General features: G+C 30.8%; 2 protein-coding genes across 5 annotated transcripts; both read left to right on the top strand.

Moving 5' to 3' along the window:
- Positions 1–9324: 9324 nt before the first annotated feature.
- LOC111283103 (calmodulin-binding protein 60 A-like) lies at positions 9325–15627 on the top strand. 4 transcript variants are annotated; one of them, XM_089746593.1, is made up of 7 exons: positions 9325–9465; positions 10765–10833; positions 12539–12591; positions 12713–13203; positions 13709–13869; positions 14477–14683; positions 14779–15627. In XM_089746593.1, the coding sequence occupies exons 2-7, from the start codon at positions 10771–10773 to the stop codon at positions 15385–15387; spliced, it is 1584 nt and encodes a 527-aa protein (XP_089602719.1). In that variant the 5' UTR covers positions 9325–9465; positions 10765–10770; the 3' UTR covers positions 15388–15627. The 4 variants fall into 4 exon arrangements, with proteins under 4 accessions (XP_089602719.1, XP_022727264.2, XP_022727270.2 ...); XM_022871529.2 differs by having other exon boundaries at positions 10755–10833; XM_022871535.2 differs by having other exon boundaries at positions 9325–9842.
- A 1399-nt stretch (positions 15628–17026) lies between these two features.
- On the top strand, positions 17027–19417 carry LOC111289166 (UDP-glycosyltransferase 74B1-like). Its single transcript, XM_022880024.2, has 2 exons — positions 17027–17763; positions 18528–19417. The coding sequence occupies exons 1-2, from the start codon at positions 17125–17127 to the stop codon at positions 19257–19259; spliced, it is 1371 nt and encodes a 456-aa protein (XP_022735759.2). The 5' UTR covers positions 17027–17124; the 3' UTR covers positions 19260–19417.
- Positions 19418–19560: the final 143 nt, after the last annotated feature.

The following is a 19560-nucleotide window of genomic DNA, read 5'->3' as shown; positions in this document are numbered from 1 at the left end:
TAATTTTGTTTAAAAGCTGTTTCCAGAATGTTATTCTGTTTTCAGATTTGATTTTGTTCATGTTTTTGTTACTTTTCAAGTTCAATTCAATTTCAATTTGTATCAAGCTTTTCAGTACTTGTTCATCTATGAGTTATCTAAGCTTCTATAAAATTTGAGAGTAAAATTTCATATATTTTGAGCTAGATCTAAGATTTGGTAGGAGCTGTTCTGTTTTCCAAGCTGAAATTTCAGATTTTGTTTTACTATGGTATTGGTTAAATTTCAAGTACTACATGATGTCAAATGCTCTTGAAAATTTGTGTGCATGTTCACACATTAGTTAGTTACTTCCACAAAAAATTTGCAGATCAAATACTTTCAAATGAGAGTGGAAACCGAATTTTAATAAAAGGTTGTCCAGAACCAGTTTTCAGATTTTGATGTTTGCTTTACATTGTTGTTTCTTTGATTTTTATGGCTGTTTGGGGGTTGATAAGGATGGTACAAGATTGTTATTAGGTTCAACATTCTCCAGGTACCTTGTTACTTGAATCAAGTGTTTAAATTTTTGTTTGATTTATTTTCATGCTATTGCTTTACTACTCCATTGATTTTCAGTTTGAGTTTGTTTGTTCATTTATCTGAGTTTGGTTTCAGCATTAATCTTCTTGTTATTTAATTTTCATGTTCCTTTAATTATAATGCCATTTATAGTCAATTAGCTAGCCAAACCAGTTCTTAGCTTGCCTTTACACAAAAAGATAACTTCTCAATAAAAGTTCAGTAGATTTAGTTAGTTCTTGACTCTTGGCTTTAAATTGCCTTTTTGCTATTCAATAGATCCATCTCATTTGCTGATATGTGGTTGTCGTCCCAACCTTGTTATGTTTCTCTCAACACTATGCCACCATATTTTCGCTAACCTAACAAACTTCATCTTTGCAAATTGAATCCGTCGAGGTTCTGAGATGTCGTACCAATCAAAATACTGCTCAATAGAGGAAAGCTAATCAGAAAATACGATAGGATCAACTTTTCCCTCAAAATCTGGAACTTCTATTATGATTTTCATGGTTATATCTCCAGTTGTATCCACTTGTTCTCCTAGGGCAATTCCAATGTTTTGGATTTGAGAAGGGCTTGAGAACTTGCTGCCTCAGCAAGTTGTTTGCCTCATGTGGAGAAATTTCGAACGTCTCCTCCACCTCGGATGACAATCTTGTTTTCCAGTTTAACTTTGTAGGCAAGACCCATGGCTTAGACAAAGTGGATGGCACTAAGGTGAAAAACGTTTTTATTGACATATTTTTGGATATTATTTACATAGCTGAATGCAAGGAGGGATCCAAGATTTATGATTAGTTTGGGGGGGTAAATATTTTAAATTAATTTAAAAAATTTTTATTGAAATATAAATTAATATAAAAAATTACAAATAAAATCAAAATATATAACATATGTTTTGTACATGAAAAAATTTTTTTCCATAAAAATAATTTTATGATTCTAAACAAATATAGTCAAAATATTATTTAGATAAATCAACTTTCAATATAAAAACACATATATTAATTTAATAAAATTTTACTTATAAAATTCTTTAAAATAGATATAATTTGTGAAAGAATAATATAAAAATTAATATATCTAGTTTTATTATTCACTTTTAATATGTCTAGTTTTATCATTTACTTCAAAAAAACAAATATATTTTATTTCTTATTCATTATAATTTGAAGAATAAAAATGTCTTTTTTCTTACATACAATGAAAAGAAAAATGAAGATATAAATCTAAATGATTTTTTATAAAATTTTTATTATTTCACATTTTCTATGTTACTTTTTTCTTGCTAAATAAGTGGTTAAAACTATTTTAGTAGTATAAGCTCTAAATTTTGAAACTCTTACAAAATCACCTCACATCCATCTAAATAAATTATTAAGAGAAATTTGAAATTTAATAATTTCAAACTCTTTAAAAGTAATTTACCATTTTTTTGTACAAACTTACAAATATATTACAACGAAATTGTTTAGCATCCAAAGAATCAATATTCAATTACTAGATAAACAATAACGAAATTCTTGTATGGGCCGCATAATTATCTGGACAAGATGCGTGATAGAGTTTTCGCTTTGAAGCAAGGCAGCATGTCAGTGGCTGAGTACTTGCAAAAATTTGATGAGTTAATGATTGGAAGTGAGTTTGTGGAAGACTCTGAAACAGCAGCAGCTCGATTTAAAGCTAGCTAGAAGGATGAAATCAAAAGAAAATTGCTTCGAGAGACTATTTACACTGTTGAAGATGCATTCCATCCTGCCCTTGATCCGAGCAACTCTTAAGTCGTCCAGCTACCAAGAAAGTCCCTTCTTAAGTAGAAGACACAACAACAAAAAGATTTTCTGATGCAACCCAAAACAAGTCAACCCGTTTTCAGTTCTATAATTGGTCCAACAGGTCAAAACCTTCTTCCTACGATGTTTCTAACACTTCAAAATATCAATGCCCTAGAAAAATAATTTGCACAACGGAGTAGAGCAAGAGAAGGAAGGGGCAATTCAAGAACATCTTGTGGAAGAAAATTCATTTGCTTATGGAACTTATGAAGCTGATGATCTTGAAGATGATTGCTATGTGTATACCTCTCTCCTATCTGTTGTTCAATGTATTCTTGCAACTCTTAGAGTGGAAATGGAATATTGGTGAAGGACTTCAATATTTCAGACTTTAGTCCGTAGTGGTGATCAAGCTAAAAAGCTCATTATTGATGGTGGAAGTTGCATGAATATTGTTTCAGATTCTACAGTGAATCGTCTCAAACTTTGGACCCAACCTCGCCCTCAACCATACAAGGTGGCCTGGATAAAGAACACAACCATCCTGGTAACGTAACAATGCCTTATTTCTTTTATAATGATTCTCATCTATGTGATGTCTGATTTGATTCCTATGCAAATGACACATTCTTCTTTGTCTATCTTGGCCTTATGATCCAGATGTGAACAATAAGGGGAGAGAAAATACATATAGTTTTTATGTTGAGAATACGCTTATCGTTTTGAAGCCAATGAGTTCACTTGACTGAAGAATTGTGAAGAAAAACAAGCTATTAAACCAGCTTGTGCTACTAAAAGTAAGAAGATGCATCTTCATGTTCCATCTAAGAAACAATTTTAAGTAGAGAGTAACAAATCAAAGTTGGTCCGGACGAAGAGCTATGAGAACTTGAATATGGTGAAGGTGGTCCCTATTGATCTTAGCTTGAGAGCTCATTCCAAATAAGTTGGACTTGGGTTAAGAACATATCTAATGATTAGTCAGTTTCCTATTTGAGATTATGAAGAGTTGTCCATAACTGATAACAATGAGCAAATCCAGAAGTTGTGTACCAGGTGGTCAGAAAATCCCAAACCTCTTTTGTTGTATCAAAGTCAGCAAACTCAACATGAATATCTTCAATGTTGGTGTTGTAAAACCAGGTTATTATCTTTTGCGTTTTGCTATCCCAATCTTCCGAACATTCTGCACATTTGGCTACAGTCCCTTCATTTTCTCGTGTAGGTTTAACAATGTGCGTCAGAGCTTGCGCACCCTTTCAGAAAACTTTTCATGCCTTAGACCAACACATAATAATTATTTCCATTAAAAACAATAGTAATTCGGCTAGAGATGTCAGATTTCTCCATTTTTCAAACAAAACTAGCAGAAAAAGAGGTAAAAAAGGGAATCAGGTGTTGAAAATTTTCAGGAAATGAGACCTGTCAAAAATGGTGACATGGCAGTTCAGAGCTGACGTGGTGAAACACGTTGCAGTTCGGAGCTGATATAGTGTGACACGTAATAGGTTCAGACTGACATAACGTAACAGGTGGCATGTTCAAGCTGACACGGTAGAACAAAGGCTTGTCTGGTGAACCCTAGTCGCGGACGATCAAAATTTCGGCAAAAACTTTGACCGGTGTGTAGTGGCAAGTTGTAGCTCGGATTGGACTATGGTAGACGGCACTGGAAAGGGTGAAAGACGCAAAAGTAAATAATCCATTTGTTTCACGGAAAATATTTTTAAAATTTTTAAATATTTATTTGATAAAAAATTAATTAATTATTAAAAAATAATTTATTGATCAATAAAAAATAATGTTATTTTTTAAAATTGTCTTATAAATTAAAAAAAGATATTTTTCAAAAAAAATTTATTTACAAGTAAAATTATTTACTAATACTTTTGAACATAATTTTACTTATAAATAATATTATGTTAATAAATAATATTATAATATATTATTAATATCAATATTTTTTAATATAATTTTATTTATAAATAATATTATATTAATTAATTAATATTATTATATTAATAAATATTATCATATTAATTCATAAATATTATAATAAAATATTAATAAATAATATAAAGAATACTAAATTGTTTTATTTTAAGTATTTTTTATATTAACATAATATTTTAATATTAAATAATATTATTAAAATATAATTTTTTTTAATATTAATAATTTTAATAATAAATAATTTCAATATACTTTAATAATGAATATTTTTAATATTTTAATAGTTTTATTAATATTATTTAAAAAATAAAACTTTTAACAAACAATTAAACAAAGAAAAATATTTTTCATTAACAAAAAATCTCATTTAATTTAAAAAATATAAATTTTTTCAAAAATTATTTTTTAAAAATCATTTTTCACAAAAAAATCGAATCCTAATATCATATTAAATGTTGCCATACATTCAACCTAACCTAAACTGATTACCTTCAACCTCCTTGCACATTTTCACCTCTTTCAATTTTTTCAATTCCAGCCAACAAAACTGAAGCTAGAGTTTTTTTTTTTTCATGGAATAATCTTCTCCATTTCAACTAATATCTCTTTAGTTTTTTTTTCCTACTTTTGTGCAGAATATTAAGTCTTTCTTTCCCATTCCAAGTATTTTGAAGTTGTTTTTCATTCAATGAACATGATAATCTCTAAAATATCATAACCAATTTATCCTGCCTAAACGATAATTTGTCCTACTAACCAAACCCACAATCGGCATATGATATTCACATATTTTGCCTTTGGGTTTGGTCAATTGGGTCCTACCAATATCATGTACGACTGGCTGACAAATCATGAACCATAGTGGCACTGAACCTCACATCATGTGATCATTGTCCGAGAATTGGACCCCCCACATCCTAATCGGTGGCAGCGTCGTACAGAAAACCAAACATCAGTAAACAAATTCTACTCGTCCGCAGACTTTGTTGGTGTTTTGATTTTCCCTCCCTTAATTCAACCCGTGGGGGGAGTCACAATCAGATGTAGGTGCATTTGCAAGCTCTTTAATAATTAATCACCTAATATCGTGTTGACCGTAAAATCTTGACAAATGTGTAAGAAAATAGTACTCTTTTTGTTTTATTTTGTTTGTCTATTTTTTTAGATATTTTAAAATTATGCTTATTTTTTTAATATTTAAAATTTTTTAATATTTTAAAATTATTTTTTATAATTTATTTTTACTTTTTAACATTAAAAATAAAAAAATTTTAATTTTATCAAAAAATTTTAATTTAATGATAAATACATTAAAATTAAAACCCTTTTTTAACGGAAGAAATTTTTTTTTTTACTTCGTTTTTGAAATTCTACCTTACTTCCAAATTCTCACTTATCAATTGAGTTTTTGAATTAAGTAAATCTTTCGTAACCAATTTTTAAGGGCTTAGTGTAGATTACAAAAGGCTTATAATATCCAACTAAGTTTTTCGATTTTATTAAAAAAAAGCAAATAAATCTCCAAATTTTTATTATATGAAATTAAAGTTATAAATTTTTATTTCATTGTAATTATATTAATTAAATCTTAAAATAAATGAATAATGTCTAATTGACAAAATTTTAAAAATAATATTTTCTTAAATATTCGTCATTTAGTCCTTCCAAAAAATTTAAGCATTTTTTTACAAATTAAATCATCCAACTAAAAAAATTAACCAAAAATTAAATTTTTTTATTAGTTGTAATTACAATAAAATAAGAATTTATAATCATAATTTCGTGTAATAAAATATAAAAAAATTATTTTCATTTTTGAATAAAAATTAGAGAGCTTATTTGAATATTATTCTATTACAAAATGACAAAACCCAAAGGATCATACAAGATTTGGTGAATCACAAAACAAAAAATCTCATATCTTGATCGTACACCCTTTGCCAAATCTTCTTTTGCGTGGCCTCTTCTTTAGTAGAGGTGGATGTTTCAAAGGACATTAACACAACATAATTTATCGATTTCCAATGCATAGGACAATCAATGCATTTTTTTTTTTCTCTTACGTTAAGCAAATATCAACGTGAAAAACGCAACGTTGTGCACTGACAAACCTACCCCTACAAAAATTACTGCACTTAAAATTGACAAAGGACAATTATGGAATGAAATTAAAAATTTTGGTTCGAGTTAACAAGATTGGTTGGACAGAGGAAGATTCCGGGAAGGGGGATGAAGGATAAGTGAGTATCTTAAGGTTTTTTGATGTTCACCTTTGCCTTCCTTGCATTTGAACAAATTATCTTTTTTTTTTTCAATTGAAATCTTGGACTTTTCGTCTTTTATCTTTTGGTATAGTGATTAAGAGATTTTAAGAAAGATACGTGGATGTGAATTTTAATCATGTCATCTTTTTTTTTTTTGTACGAACGTTTGCCCTCTTTTAAAGCAAAAAAAAAAAAAAATCTTGGACTTTTCACCATTATTATATATTATACAAAATTTCATATTTAATACTAAAGCTGAGGTATTTAAATTGGACTCAAAATAGTTTGAGATAATTTTTTTATTTTGTATAGATATGATAGATACAATATAATTTAAAGGGAAAAAGAAAGAAAATAATACCTTTTTTTTTTTTCTTTTATTTGAAAGATACGGAATAATTGCATATTTATAAATGAAAAAGAAATGATGGAAATTCATTGTACTATTATAATGGTAATAAAATGGTTAATTTCGAGGGGTGGAGGAGAACAAAAGAAGAGCTAAGAAAAAAGTATGATCATTTATTAATTGGCTGCTTATTTATTTATTTTTTTTCAAATTTTTAAATAATTTTGGATTTAAATATTTTCTATTCCAATCATTTTTTAATTCAATTATTGCTAATAGTGAGTGATTAAAATTCTAATCTAAAATTTAATTTATACAATTATTTTTAAAAAATTATATTTAATATAATTGAGATTTAAATTTTAATATTTATAAATTTTTTATCTTCAAATTACGATTTATTTTGTTAAAAAAATATGACGAAGGCTCTATCTCTTGGTATAGTTTTTACTTTTTTGGGCCAAACCTTAACAAAATTTATTTTTTAAAAGACAAAAGGAGATTTTGCATTATTTTAAATATAAGATAAATGATAGCGAGTCTTCAAGGTGAAAACAGCACATCTTTTATTCTCTGGGCTCCTTCAACTTTCCTTTGGGATCTAGAAAAGATGGGGAAAGGAATTTTTGCATGGAGAGAAACAAAAAAAAAAAAAACTTTGTTAACTTAAAAGATTCGAAAGTACAAATCAAATATAAAAAGGTGCAAGCAGATACCTTCAGATTTTAAACCAATACCAACACGTAGGGACGGAATCCAATCCGTATTCGACGATTTCGATTCAATCTGATCTTATGAAATTAATTTTTTTTTTAAAATTTTAGTTTTGAGTTGGATAAGATTAGAAAACAGTTGAAATCAGATCATGTTAAGGTTTTAGGTAAATTTAATCCGATCTGATTTGATATTATATAAAAAATTATTTTTTAATTAATTATTTAATTAATTATTTATATATATATTTATATAATGATATTTTTAAATATTTATATTTATAAAAATAATATTTTATATTAAAAAAAAATATTTTATTAATTTCGGATTGAGTCGAATCGGATACGATTTATATAATATCGGGTCAGGATCGGATTCAAGTATAAAAAAACAAAAAAATTTTCGGATATAATCGAGTTTAAATTTAATAATACATAAAATTAGGTCAAATTCAAAGCGAGCAAAACTCACCTTGAACCCGACCTGATGCCAACCTCACCAACATGATCTAGAGGCTTATCAAAGTATATGAAAGATAGTCCTTAACTTTTGATTTAATGGTTAAATGAGTTTTCAAAAAAACATAAAATTTTTATTCAAAATTAAGATTTTTTTTTGGATTATATTTCTGAATCAAAATGAATTTAAAAAAAAAAAGAAAAAAGAGAAAAAAAAAGTTACTGTCAAGTGTGAAATCACACTACTAATATTTAACTTATTAGATTTATATATATGAATTTAGGAATAATATATATACGAGTCTTTTACATATAATTTTGTTTAATTAAGTATAAAATTAATAAAATTTAAATTTAAATTTAAAATTTAATTTAATTAATTTATGTAATCATTTTTAACAATAAAAATTTGTGATATATAATATGTAAAACAATTATCTTATACACGGATAATAAAAATTTTTAATTTCACAAAAAAAATTGATAGTGTACTTATGCAAATTAATAAATTTTTATAATGATTAAATGGACAAATGTTTGTAAAATTAAAAAAACTATATCCAATATTTTAAAAAATAATTCAAATTCCAATAAATAATAATATTGAATTGTAAATGACATGATCTTCAACTTCATTAGTTAGGAAGGATAATAATCCATTAATTTTTGTCAACGAAATCAAAATATGTGCACGCATCATGTAAAATCATGTAACTCTATGAAACATTAAATATGATAATTTTAGATATGATATAAAATAATGTAAAAAATAAAAATAATAAGATTTAAAATTTTGATAAAAATGATATGGATTTAAAAAATAAAAAAAATATTTATTTTTGATGTGTTAACATAAATTATAATTTAATAATTTTTATATTTTATATAAAACAAATACGATATAAATATATATTTAAATAGATATACCTAACAGTATTTATAACTATAAACTACTCAATCCTGATCATAATTTTGAATCCAATGTAAGAAATACCATAAAAGTACAAACTTAAAAGGTGGACCCCAAAAAAAATAAATGGGCCCCCAATTTCCCCCTCCCAAACCAAACCCAATCTACAATAAAATTGTCAAAAAATGATTGGTCATGTCATGTTAGTGTTACACGCTTTGATAGGAAGAAACCCAAGAAAATTGCGTATTACCATCCGGATTGTGGACCGCTCCATTTTTCCTTAGTCCAAAACGCGCTTTGTCGGGTCCCACATTCAGACAAAAATCCTTTCTTGCAGGAACACAGGAAAAACGCAACAGCCTTTGCAGTTGAACTCAAAGAAAAGAGAGGGGAAAGAGCGAAAAAGAAAGATGAAGAAAGAGTTTCACGGCGAAGAAACATCCCAGACACAGCCGAATACAGACAATGGATAGGAAAGTGAGATGGGAAAAAGGTTTTCAAGCGTTGGGTTGCTTTTTGTTTTTTTCTTTCCTTTTCTTTTCCTTTTGATGCATTGGATTTTACTCATTGATTAGCATTTAATTGATGAATGAATAGTTATATATAAATATATGTGTATACTCCTCCTGCTGGTTTCAATTTTTATTTAAGTGCCGCATGTTGGGTTCTTTGGCTGTTGTTGTATTGGTGTTTGTTAATGAACCTCATCGTTGCCCACCACCGAAACCGCTTAGCTTTTGGGGTGTTTTTGTTGCTGGAGTTAAAAGTAATAATGTCACAGAAAAGGCCCCAGGAAGATGGTAAGGCTCGGCCGTCAGAAGGGAATAGTCCTGATCAGGACAAACGGAGAAGGGTTCCAACCTTGAGAAAGTATACGCCTTTCCTTTCTTACCTGAATTTTCGTTCTTGTTTTACCATTGATGCTTTACATGTTAAATAGGAATAAGAGGGAAAAAAGAAAAAAGAAAAGAAGGGAATTGGTTTTTGCTTGTTTGGTAAAATTGGTTAGTGAATGTGGTTGGTTAACCCTTATGACTTATGAAAAAAAGTAAAAAAATAAAAAATAAATTTTCTTATTCACTCCTTTAATGGGAAATCTTGTTAACATGATTGAAATACTTAAGGTGAAGTGAATAGATGAGTGGATATTTGAACTGGGTTTATTTCTTGATTAGTAAAGTTGTTGAAATATGTCTTGCACTTTTAAATTCTCTGCTAATATTGAAACTAATAAGAGAAATGAACTGGGCTTTTTTTTTTTCTTAATTGAATGTGGTTTGCCTTTATCGACTTTATTTAGTTGCGATTTGTTATTGTGGATTTCCATGAGCGTTTTTGTTTGATGGGGACATGGGTTTTTCTTCTGAATGATATGTTAGGACAGTAAGAGATGGTCAAAAGTTGTTATGTCATGCGTACATCCTTTATCAATAGGTCTGAGGAGGCAAAGACATTTGGCTATATTACCATAGAGAGTTGAGTTGGCACTAGCTTTTTTTCGTTTTTTTTTTTTTTTCCAAAAGGAAATAGTTGATTTTTAAATTTGAGGGTGATAAATATGAGAAAAGAAATGGTATATATGGTCCTAGAAATAGTTTTTGTGCATTTGGTATTTGAACTGGAGTGATGTTGCTTGAATATGTTTTCATTCTCTATGTAGTTGAATATCATTTACACCTGCCTATTCATGGTTTGTGATGATCGGTGATAATAATCCATGTAAAATTATGCATCATTTATAGTGTTTCCTTTGGCTGCTAATCTGTTTGTAAACTATGCTAGTGTGGTTCAGGAGGTGATGAAGTTGCAATCGGTCCAGCAATTGCTGGAGCCAGTTTTGGAGCCGTTGATTCGTAGGGTGGTATGTTTCTTCCTTTGATCATGTTATTTCAGTGGTGCTCCTACATTATTTTATTTTCTTTCCAGCAAAAACAAGTTTAGAATTTTATTCACATAGTAGAGCGAGTGACAGCAAGCTTTCCTTTCTTTCCACCCTTTTCTCCATTAAAATCTTGTCATTTTAGCTCATTTAACAATGACATTAGAAGTATATGTTCATAATACATCGTCTCATGTTATGAAGCTTCAATGTCACGCCAAAGGTTGAAAAAACAGGCATTGATGCCTCTCTCAAGAATTGAAATCATAAAATTACCATGTCCTGTGTCCTTTACTGCCTGGTGATATTTACTTTTAGCAATTATTGTAGCCTATGTTGCTCAGTCTGGGAGTGAGTATCAGATGCGGTTGTGTTCAACATCGGCACAAGCATGTTCAATTTTTTCTTAAATTTTTCCTTATTTTTGGAGCGTACAAACTTCATTCCTATTCTTGGGGAAATAAGCCAAACCTTAAGTCCTTGAGGAGAACACGAAAGGGGCCTGCCTATACGTACTTGTTGGACACCACTTGAATCCAAAAACCTAAGCTAATGGATTCTTTGATCCTACATGCATCTATGTCACACTCACATGTGAATCTCAACACTTGCGTGCGTAAAAAAATAAGTGTCACGAACAATAAAGAGTTGAAGTAACATAAAGTATAGCACTTACTATTTCCTACAGCTTCTTGGTGGTTGTGACTTGCACCTATTCTGGTTGTACTGTCAAATTGTCAATCATTTGACACCAGTAGTTAGTTCCTGTTAACTTATTCAGCTCCAGTCCTTTTATGGCTCCATATAGTTTATAGGCTTTAACAACTTTGAAAGCTAATTGCAAGAACTTTCAGGTTTTGCAACTTGTCAATTACTCTCTTTTTTTCTTTTTGGATCCTAGCATGAGTCCAGATTTCCTCACTTAAATCAAGAATGTGACCTCTAATTTTAAAACTCTGATAATTTTTTTTGCCAACAACTGTGATAGATTGAAGGTGGCATATCTTTTTTAAGATATCGATTATATATTCAGTCAAGTGAGCTTGATTTTATTAGCCATTAAGACTTGTTGGATATGTGCACCTTAGTTGCAAAAAAATTGGTTGCAACTTTGGAACATACTTCTTCCAGTTAGCTGTCTTTTTTCTTTATTTGTTCTGCATGAGCTTTCATATCAGGAAGCAAGCATGATAAAACAAAACCCAAGGTGCAAACTGAATTTGTCATAGTAAATGAACGGTTTGCCTTTTTAAAATGTTTGAATCTTATACTTGACTCTAAGTCCATCATATAGATGCACCTTGTATGCTCTTCAGTTCGACAAATTCTCTTGGCATCTTCAGTTAGCCTTTTTAACCATGTTTTAATGAATAAGTCTTCGGAGCATGAAATGTTATATCAATGCTGTTATTTTTGCTTCAATGAGTGGACATGCTGGCAAATAGAGTTGTGTTTTAATTTTTCTAAAGTTTTTGCTATTTCTTTCTAAATGCCCATGTTATGGTGTCTGGCATCTAATTTCAAAGTTTTGTCAAGAAAAGGGAGCAAAAACTTATATTCATAACTACTGTTGGCCCAACTGTTGCAAGCTCGCATATCTTTTGTAGTTCTTGTTTCTGTAACTTGTTAAAAAAAGTATTGAATATGTTAACAGTTGGATGTAAATTACTGATTCTATGTTTTGTAGGTCAAGGAGGAAGTTGAAATGGCTCTTAGAAAGCATTTGAACAATATGAAAAGGTATGAATTCTATTCAACGAAGGAAGAAAAAAATATGAATTAGATATATTTTCTGACAGAAAGCCATGTTAACTTCATTGTATACTAAAACCTTGTGGTTCTGCTCCTTGTTTGTTTTAAGGAATGGTGGGAAGGAGGTAAATTGTACCGTATCAAGAAGCTTACAACTCCAATTCTTAAATAATCTCTCCCTTCCTGTGTTCACTGGAGCTCGAATTGAATCAGAAGAAGGTTCTGCCATAAAGGTGGCTATAGTTGATGCCCTAACTGGACAAATTGTTACTTCTGGCCCAGAGTCTTCTGCCAAAGTAGAAGTTGTTGTCCTTGAGGGAGATTTCGATGGTGATGAGGGGGACAATTGGACACTTGAAGAGTTTAAGAATAACATTGTAAGAGAGAGAGAAGGAAAGAAACCTCTTCTTACTGGAGATGCATTTTTAACTCTTTCTGAGGGCATAGGTTTAGCGGGTGAGATTTCATTTACAGATAATTCAAGCTGGACAAGAAGCCGTCGTTTTAGACTTGGTGCAAGAGTTGTGGATGGCCCTGATGGAACTAGAGTAAGAGAAGCAAAGACAGAATCCTTCGTTGTCAGGGATCATCGTGGTGAATGTAATTACTTAATTATAATCATTTTCTATGAGTAGGTATCTATTTAATGCATGGCACACTTCTGCTTAGGTTAAGATGTTCTCAAGATCTAGGGACTTTTCAGGCTAAGAAATTAGATTCTTGTCACTTTGCGTAGAATAGAAATTATGATATTGCTGATTCTCATTTTATATTTATGTGACAATCACTCCAGAAGTGATGATGCTACTAAGATGTTGAATGAATTCTATCTATTATTTTCCTTCAAATGTTCTCCACTTTTAATCTGGTCTTAAACTGCAAAGAGCAAAATTAGCTTTAGGATTCCAAGCACAACAAGAGAAAAAGGAGGAGGTTGATATTTGGAATTTTGGAAAGTTAGATTGCCTCTTTTTTATTTTTCTTTTTGGTTGTTTTCTTTAGAATTTTAATATGCATTTACATAGTGATGTTTTTAAGTGAGTCATTATGAGAAAAAAATAGAAGGTAGAATAGACTTTTTTCAACTTTTGGTTTCTGGTTGCAGTATACAAGAAGCATCATCCTCCATCTCTTTCTGATGAAGTATGGAGATTAGAGAAAATTGGCAAAGATGGGGCTTTCCATAAGCGCTTGAGTCAGGAGAATATCAACACTGTAAAGGATTTTTTAACCATGCTCTTTATAAATCTTCCAAGGCTCCGACATGTGAGGCTCTACTGCTTTATCTCTCTTTTTGTACACTGCTTAGAATTTTTATGAAGGTCTCCAGTTTCTTTACCATCTTCTTTGTTCAAATGTCCTCCATTAATGGCAGTAGAACATCAAAATTAAAGTGAAGATGGTGTTTAATCAGTATTAAGCCAGCCCTTAAATTTAAGCATGTTCGGATTGCTTTCAAAAAGGAACTGTGTTGTCAATGTTATCGGATTAGACCACATGAATTTGTGGGTGAATTATATACCTATAAAAAGTTCCTTAGTCAGACATGTATCAACATAATCTTTGATTACATTTTACTTACACCAAGTTTTTTCAGTTTACTCTGTAGCTATGTCTGCATTCATCTATGTTTAATTTTTCCTAAACTGCACCCTGAGTTATTCTTTTCATCAGTAATAATTAATAACGATATAAATTGGAAAATTAAAACTAACCTCACATCACTGAGAGATCCATGCTTTGTCTAAGGCTCACCAGGTTTCATGTTGACTATTTATCAACAACTTAAGCAGCTTTAACTGCTTTAAGTTAGGATTTTCATCATGTCAAAATGCTAATAGCAAGCAATATTTGTTTCTTGGGATATGTGCAGATCCTCGGCACTGGTATGTCTGCTAAGATGTGGGAAGTAACTGTGGAGCATGCTCGAACATGTGTGCTTGATAAGAGGATGCACTTGTACTGCCCTCCTGGTTCTCAACTGAAATCTGGTGTGGTCTTTAACATTGTGGGACAAGTGACAGGAGTACTTTCAGAATGCCAGTATGTCACAATTGATAAGCTGTCAGAAACTGAGAAGGCACATGTCTCTTGCTTCATCTGATTGTTTTTTTCTTTATATTTATTTACTTTTGTCATTAATGGTTGGGTTCTGATTATCTGCTCTGCGATCAGATTGAAGCACAAAACTTGGTAATTTCTGCATTTGAGCACTGGGAAGAAGTTATCCCTTTTGATGATGAAGCCTCTCTCATAGGTGGTTCTTCAAATTTAGCAAATATTCCTTACACAAGCTCAGCCAAGACACAGATTTCTAATGATAGCAAGTTTTTGGCTTCTCAAAAGATGGGTGGATTTGATTATGCTCAATCAAGTGCTTCTTCTCCAGATATCATTTCAACCATCTATTCAGTTGGGGGTATGAGTGGTTTAGACGATTATGCCCTGCATGGCATTGAAAACATGGGTCTAAGATATGACGAAACTTTGAGTTATCCTGGCCAAGTCACTAATTCCCCTATCTGTGACACGGATATTACTCAGACTTTCTGCGATGAAGATCATCTTCAATTTTTTGATAGTGATCCTCAGTCCCAGGGCCCTGGTTCGGAATCACAAGCTGATCTTCAAACTAGCGATGATGGATTAGTTTTGCCACCACGTACTGTTGCTGTTCAAGCACAGAGGAGATGGACCAAGGTTTTCAGTGTGCTGAAATGGTTCTCTATTAAAAGAAAAGTTGCAGAAAAATTTCGAGGTCGGAGATATAGCAATGGACCCTAATATGATTATAGGTACGGTTGCAAATATTAGTGGTAGCCAAATGCTGCCATATTAAATTTTGGTTTGCAGTTATAGAATTCAACAAGTTGGAATTATCACTAGATGTGGTAGACGCAGCTGCCCGTTTATAAATCCTTGTTCTTGTTGGATATCAGAACTTGCACCCCTCTGTATCATATTAAACTGTAAATATATTGTAAAATCTTCAATGCTCATTTATCGATTGAAAGTGTTACGATAGCTCAGCTCACTTCATCTTCTCTCGCTCATTTTGTTTTAACTTTTCATCACTTTTTTATTTGATGCACTGTGTTATGCACTGTCAAGAAATCATTAATGATATTTCATAAAAAAAAATTAATTATTTTCATCACTTCTATCATTTATCTTATTGGTAGGCTTGGACTATGGTATATCAATTTTGACATAAAATTAATCCTTCATAAGGATCTATAGCTTGAAAGCTTGTATTTGAAGTTGCTAATTGATTGAGCTTCAATCAATTAAGAATTTAACATTTTATTAATAAACCATGTAATTGTTGGAGGCATGAAAGCTCTTTGAATAATAAGAAAAATAGCCTTACATTTTGCTTGGAATCCTTTTATGTCTAAAATGTTGATAATTGGAATCCTTTTATGTAAAAAATGTTGGTAATACTATTATTGCACCATACGCTTTCATGAATGAATAAAATTACCTGGCTCATCTTATTAATAGAATTAGGTTAGTTTTGTGATCACCTAGCTAGCGTTTAGTTTTTTTTTTTTTTTTGGAAGATCATCGTACTAATATAATTATTTGAGTGATTTTATTATTAAGATGATTTTAATACCTGTGATTTGAAATTATTTTATTTAATTAATAATATTAATTCTTAGGAATTAAAGATTATTGTGTTTTAATATTACTAAAAATTAAATATTATTTTTTTAAAAATGTGAAAATGATCATGCATAGTGTAATGTTACACAAATTAATAATTTTAAGATTGTTTAATGATAATAATTTGTAAAATATTAGTAATATTTTATTTATTTTATAATAAAATATTATTAAATTATTAAATTAATAAATATATTTATTGATAGGTAAATTAATTTTTATAGTATAAATTAAGTTAAAAAATATTTGAATTAAAAAAATAAAACCAATCTATTAAATTCATAATAAAAAATTATGTTATATATAAAATATTTTTAAAAAATACATAAATTATTTTGAAGTTATTATGGTGAATATTAGTTTGAAAATATAAAAATTTATAATATAAAATACTTATAATTTTTAGATACAATAAATTTGTAATTCACATATTAGACAAAAAAATTGATTATTATTAATTTTACGTATCATTTCACTTTAATAATAAATATTTTTTACCTTTTTTATTTAGAAATTAGATCACTCTCAATACAATAATTTGATCATTATAAATGATCTAAAATTATTGTTATGTAAGATAATCAAATACTTATCAAATATAATTATCTGATCATCATATATAAATCCCTATAATTTTTGTAATAACCAACCCATCCCAAACATTACTTTAATCATCGTTCATAAATCACCCTAATTGAAATGACCAATCCATCCCAAACATTACTTTAATGTCCAAGAACAGGCCCAATTTTCCACGGTGGGCTACCATTTTCCATCGTGACTCTCTTTAAAAGGCCATCATCAAGCATGCCCTTCAAACCTCAAAGCAAAATCTGAAAAAAAAAAAAAAAAATGCAAAACCAGAGAGGAGTCCATGTCTTGGTGGTCATATACCCTGCCCAAGGCCACATAAATCCCCTCATCCAATTTGCTAAACGTTTAGCCTCCAAAGGAGTCAAGGTCACCGTAGCCACCACCCCTTACACCATCAAGTCCATCCATGCAAACACTATAAGCATCGAACCAATCTCTGATGGCTTCGACGAAGGAGGTTTCAAGCAAGCTTCAAGTCTCGAAACCTACTTGGAGTCCTTCAAAACAGTTGGGTCAACAACTTTGGCTCAGCTGATAGTGAAGTTCAACAACTCAGGGACACCAGTTAGTTGCATTGTGTATGATTCATTGCTGTCTTGGGCTCTTGATGTAGCTAAAGAATTCGGTATCTATGCAGCTATGCTGTTGACAAACTCTGCTTCGGTGTGCTCCTTGTATTGGCAAATCAATCAAGGACGCTTGACTTTGCCTATGAAACAAGAAGCCTTAGCAGCACCGATGCCTGGCCTGCCTTCTCTGGGCTTTTCCGACTTGCCAAGTTTTCTGACTCAGCCTGCAAAGCACTATGCTTATTTATCACTAATCTTGGACAACACTGGCGCTCTGGATAAAAATGATTGGGTCTTCTGTAACTCCTTTGAGGAGCTGGAGAGAGAGGTAATTAACTGGGTTCTCGCTTTTGTTGCTAAAAGAAATGTTCACTCTTAGAGAAGTAATCAGGTTTTAATAGAGACTACTACCACCAGGTGATTATCTGAAGAAAAGGATCTGAAAAAAGGTTCTAAAGTTTTTCTTTTAGAACTTAAACCGTGCTTGATAAGAAGAAATGAAAATGGGAAGGCAAATGAAAGGAAGAGAAAAAAAACAGAGGCAAATGCATTTGTTTTTATTTCTTTTATAAGTTGAGTGAAAGAAAAATGGAAAATGGAAGGGAAGAAAAAAACAAGGTCAATGGTAAATAGAGCACCTTAATTTTTAATGCATTGAGTTAGGGCTGATTTGGATTTTCACCATATGAAATTTAAAGGGGTTTTGGTCCACCCAGTTGTCATATCCATATTATAGTTATCAATATTCAATCATATCTTTATCATTGATTTTAATCTCATTATTATCTATTTAATTTAATTGTTACAATACTTAATTTCTTTGTTATCATTGTTTTCAGTGTCACTATTTATCCAAATGTATCCTACTAGTTGTGAAAGTGAGTCCTTATGCAAATAATATTCCAATCAGTTTGTCACAATGAAACAAGTTAGATTAAAAATCGAGTTTGTAATTGTCACTTCAAATTCAAGCTTTTTGATTAATATGCATCGAATGATCAATTTAATTATTTAATAACTACTAGTAGTTGATTTTCGGTTACAAGATCTCAAGTTTTTCTCATTTTGTTCATTGCTTTTGCCTTTGAAAAGCTTGTCAAGGCTCTGATGGGACTTTGGCCTGTAGAAATGATTGGTCCCCTGGTGCCATCATTCTATTTAGATCATCAAATTGAAGGAGATACAAGCTATGGGGCTAGCCTGTGGAAGCAAGATAAGGATCAGTGCCTGAAATGGCTAGACTCTAAGCCATTGAAGTCAGTGGTATATGTATCGTTTGGAAGCATGTCAAGTATCTGCACCAAACAATTTGAAGAAATAGCATGGGGCTTGAAAGCAAGCAATATGCCTTTCCTGTGGGTTGCAAAGGAGTTCAAAGACGAGCAGCTGCTTGAGTTCACTGACTCAGTTGGAGAAAGAGGGCTATTTGTCACATGGTGCAACCAACTAGAGGTGCTGGCTCACCAAGCCGTGGGCTGCTTCGTAACACACTGTGGCTGGAACTCAACCTTGGAAGGTTTGAGCCTAGGCGTGCCAATGGTGTGTGTGCCACAGTGGAGTGACCAGCCAACTAATGCCAAGTTTTTAGCAGATGTATGGAGGGTTGGAGTGAGAACTAAAAAAGATGAAGGGATTGTAAGGAGGGAAGAATTAGAGAAGTGTTTAAGGGAAGTCATGGTTGGAGAAAGAAATGGAGAGATTAAGGGTAATGCATCAAAGTGGAAGGAGCATGCCAAGAGAGCTGTTAGTATAGGTGGAAGCTCAGACAGGAATATTGATGAGTTTATTGCAAAGCTGGGGAAGAGTAAGGACAAGAAAGCATGATTGTATCATTTGACCAATAAGACCGCCCATTTAAAGGCATCGTTTTAACCTCTCTTTTCTTTGAAATAATTTGTCATTACTAAAATTGGTTGAAGGACAAGTTACTTCATCTTACCATCATTATATAAATTTGAATATTAAACTTTTTGAATCCAAAATTTAGTTTAATTGATTAATTCATTCATTTTTTAAAAATTTTAATAAATTTAAAATTTAAATTTCGACACCCCCAAAATTCTTTTGCATGAAAAAAAAAAATCAAACCTTTCAAATAAGTAAATATCAACTCGAGAGACAACAA

The sequence above is a fragment of the Durio zibethinus genome, chromosome 17 (genome assembly GCF_047325235.1).
Source record: "Durio zibethinus cultivar Kanyao isolate XHJ-2024 chromosome 17, ASM4732523v1, whole genome shotgun sequence".
Lineage (NCBI taxonomy): Eukaryota > Viridiplantae > Streptophyta > Magnoliopsida > Malvales > Malvaceae > Durio > Durio zibethinus.
This window is presented reverse-complemented; position numbering and strand designations above follow the sequence as displayed.

Bases quoted from the DNA above. Each gene is read 5' to 3' on its own strand.
- LOC111283103 (XM_022871517.2), top strand. From the start codon at position 9,670: ATGAACCTCATCGTTGCCCACCACCGAAACCGCTTAGCTTTTGGGGTG. The intron at 9,843-10,754 runs GTATACGCCTTT...AAACTATGCTAG, and splicing joins AGGGTTCCAACCTTGAGAAA to TGTGGTTCAGGAGGTGATGA. The intron at 10,834-12,538 runs GTATGTTTCTTC...TATGTTTTGTAG, and splicing joins AGCCGTTGATTCGTAGGGTG to GTCAAGGAGGAAGTTGAAAT.
- LOC111289166 (XM_022880024.2), top strand. From the start codon at position 17,125: ATGCAAAACCAGAGAGGAGTCCATGTCTTGGTGGTCATATACCCTGCC. The intron at 17,764-18,527 runs GTAATTAACTGG...GCCTTTGAAAAG, and splicing joins TTGAGGAGCTGGAGAGAGAG to CTTGTCAAGGCTCTGATGGG.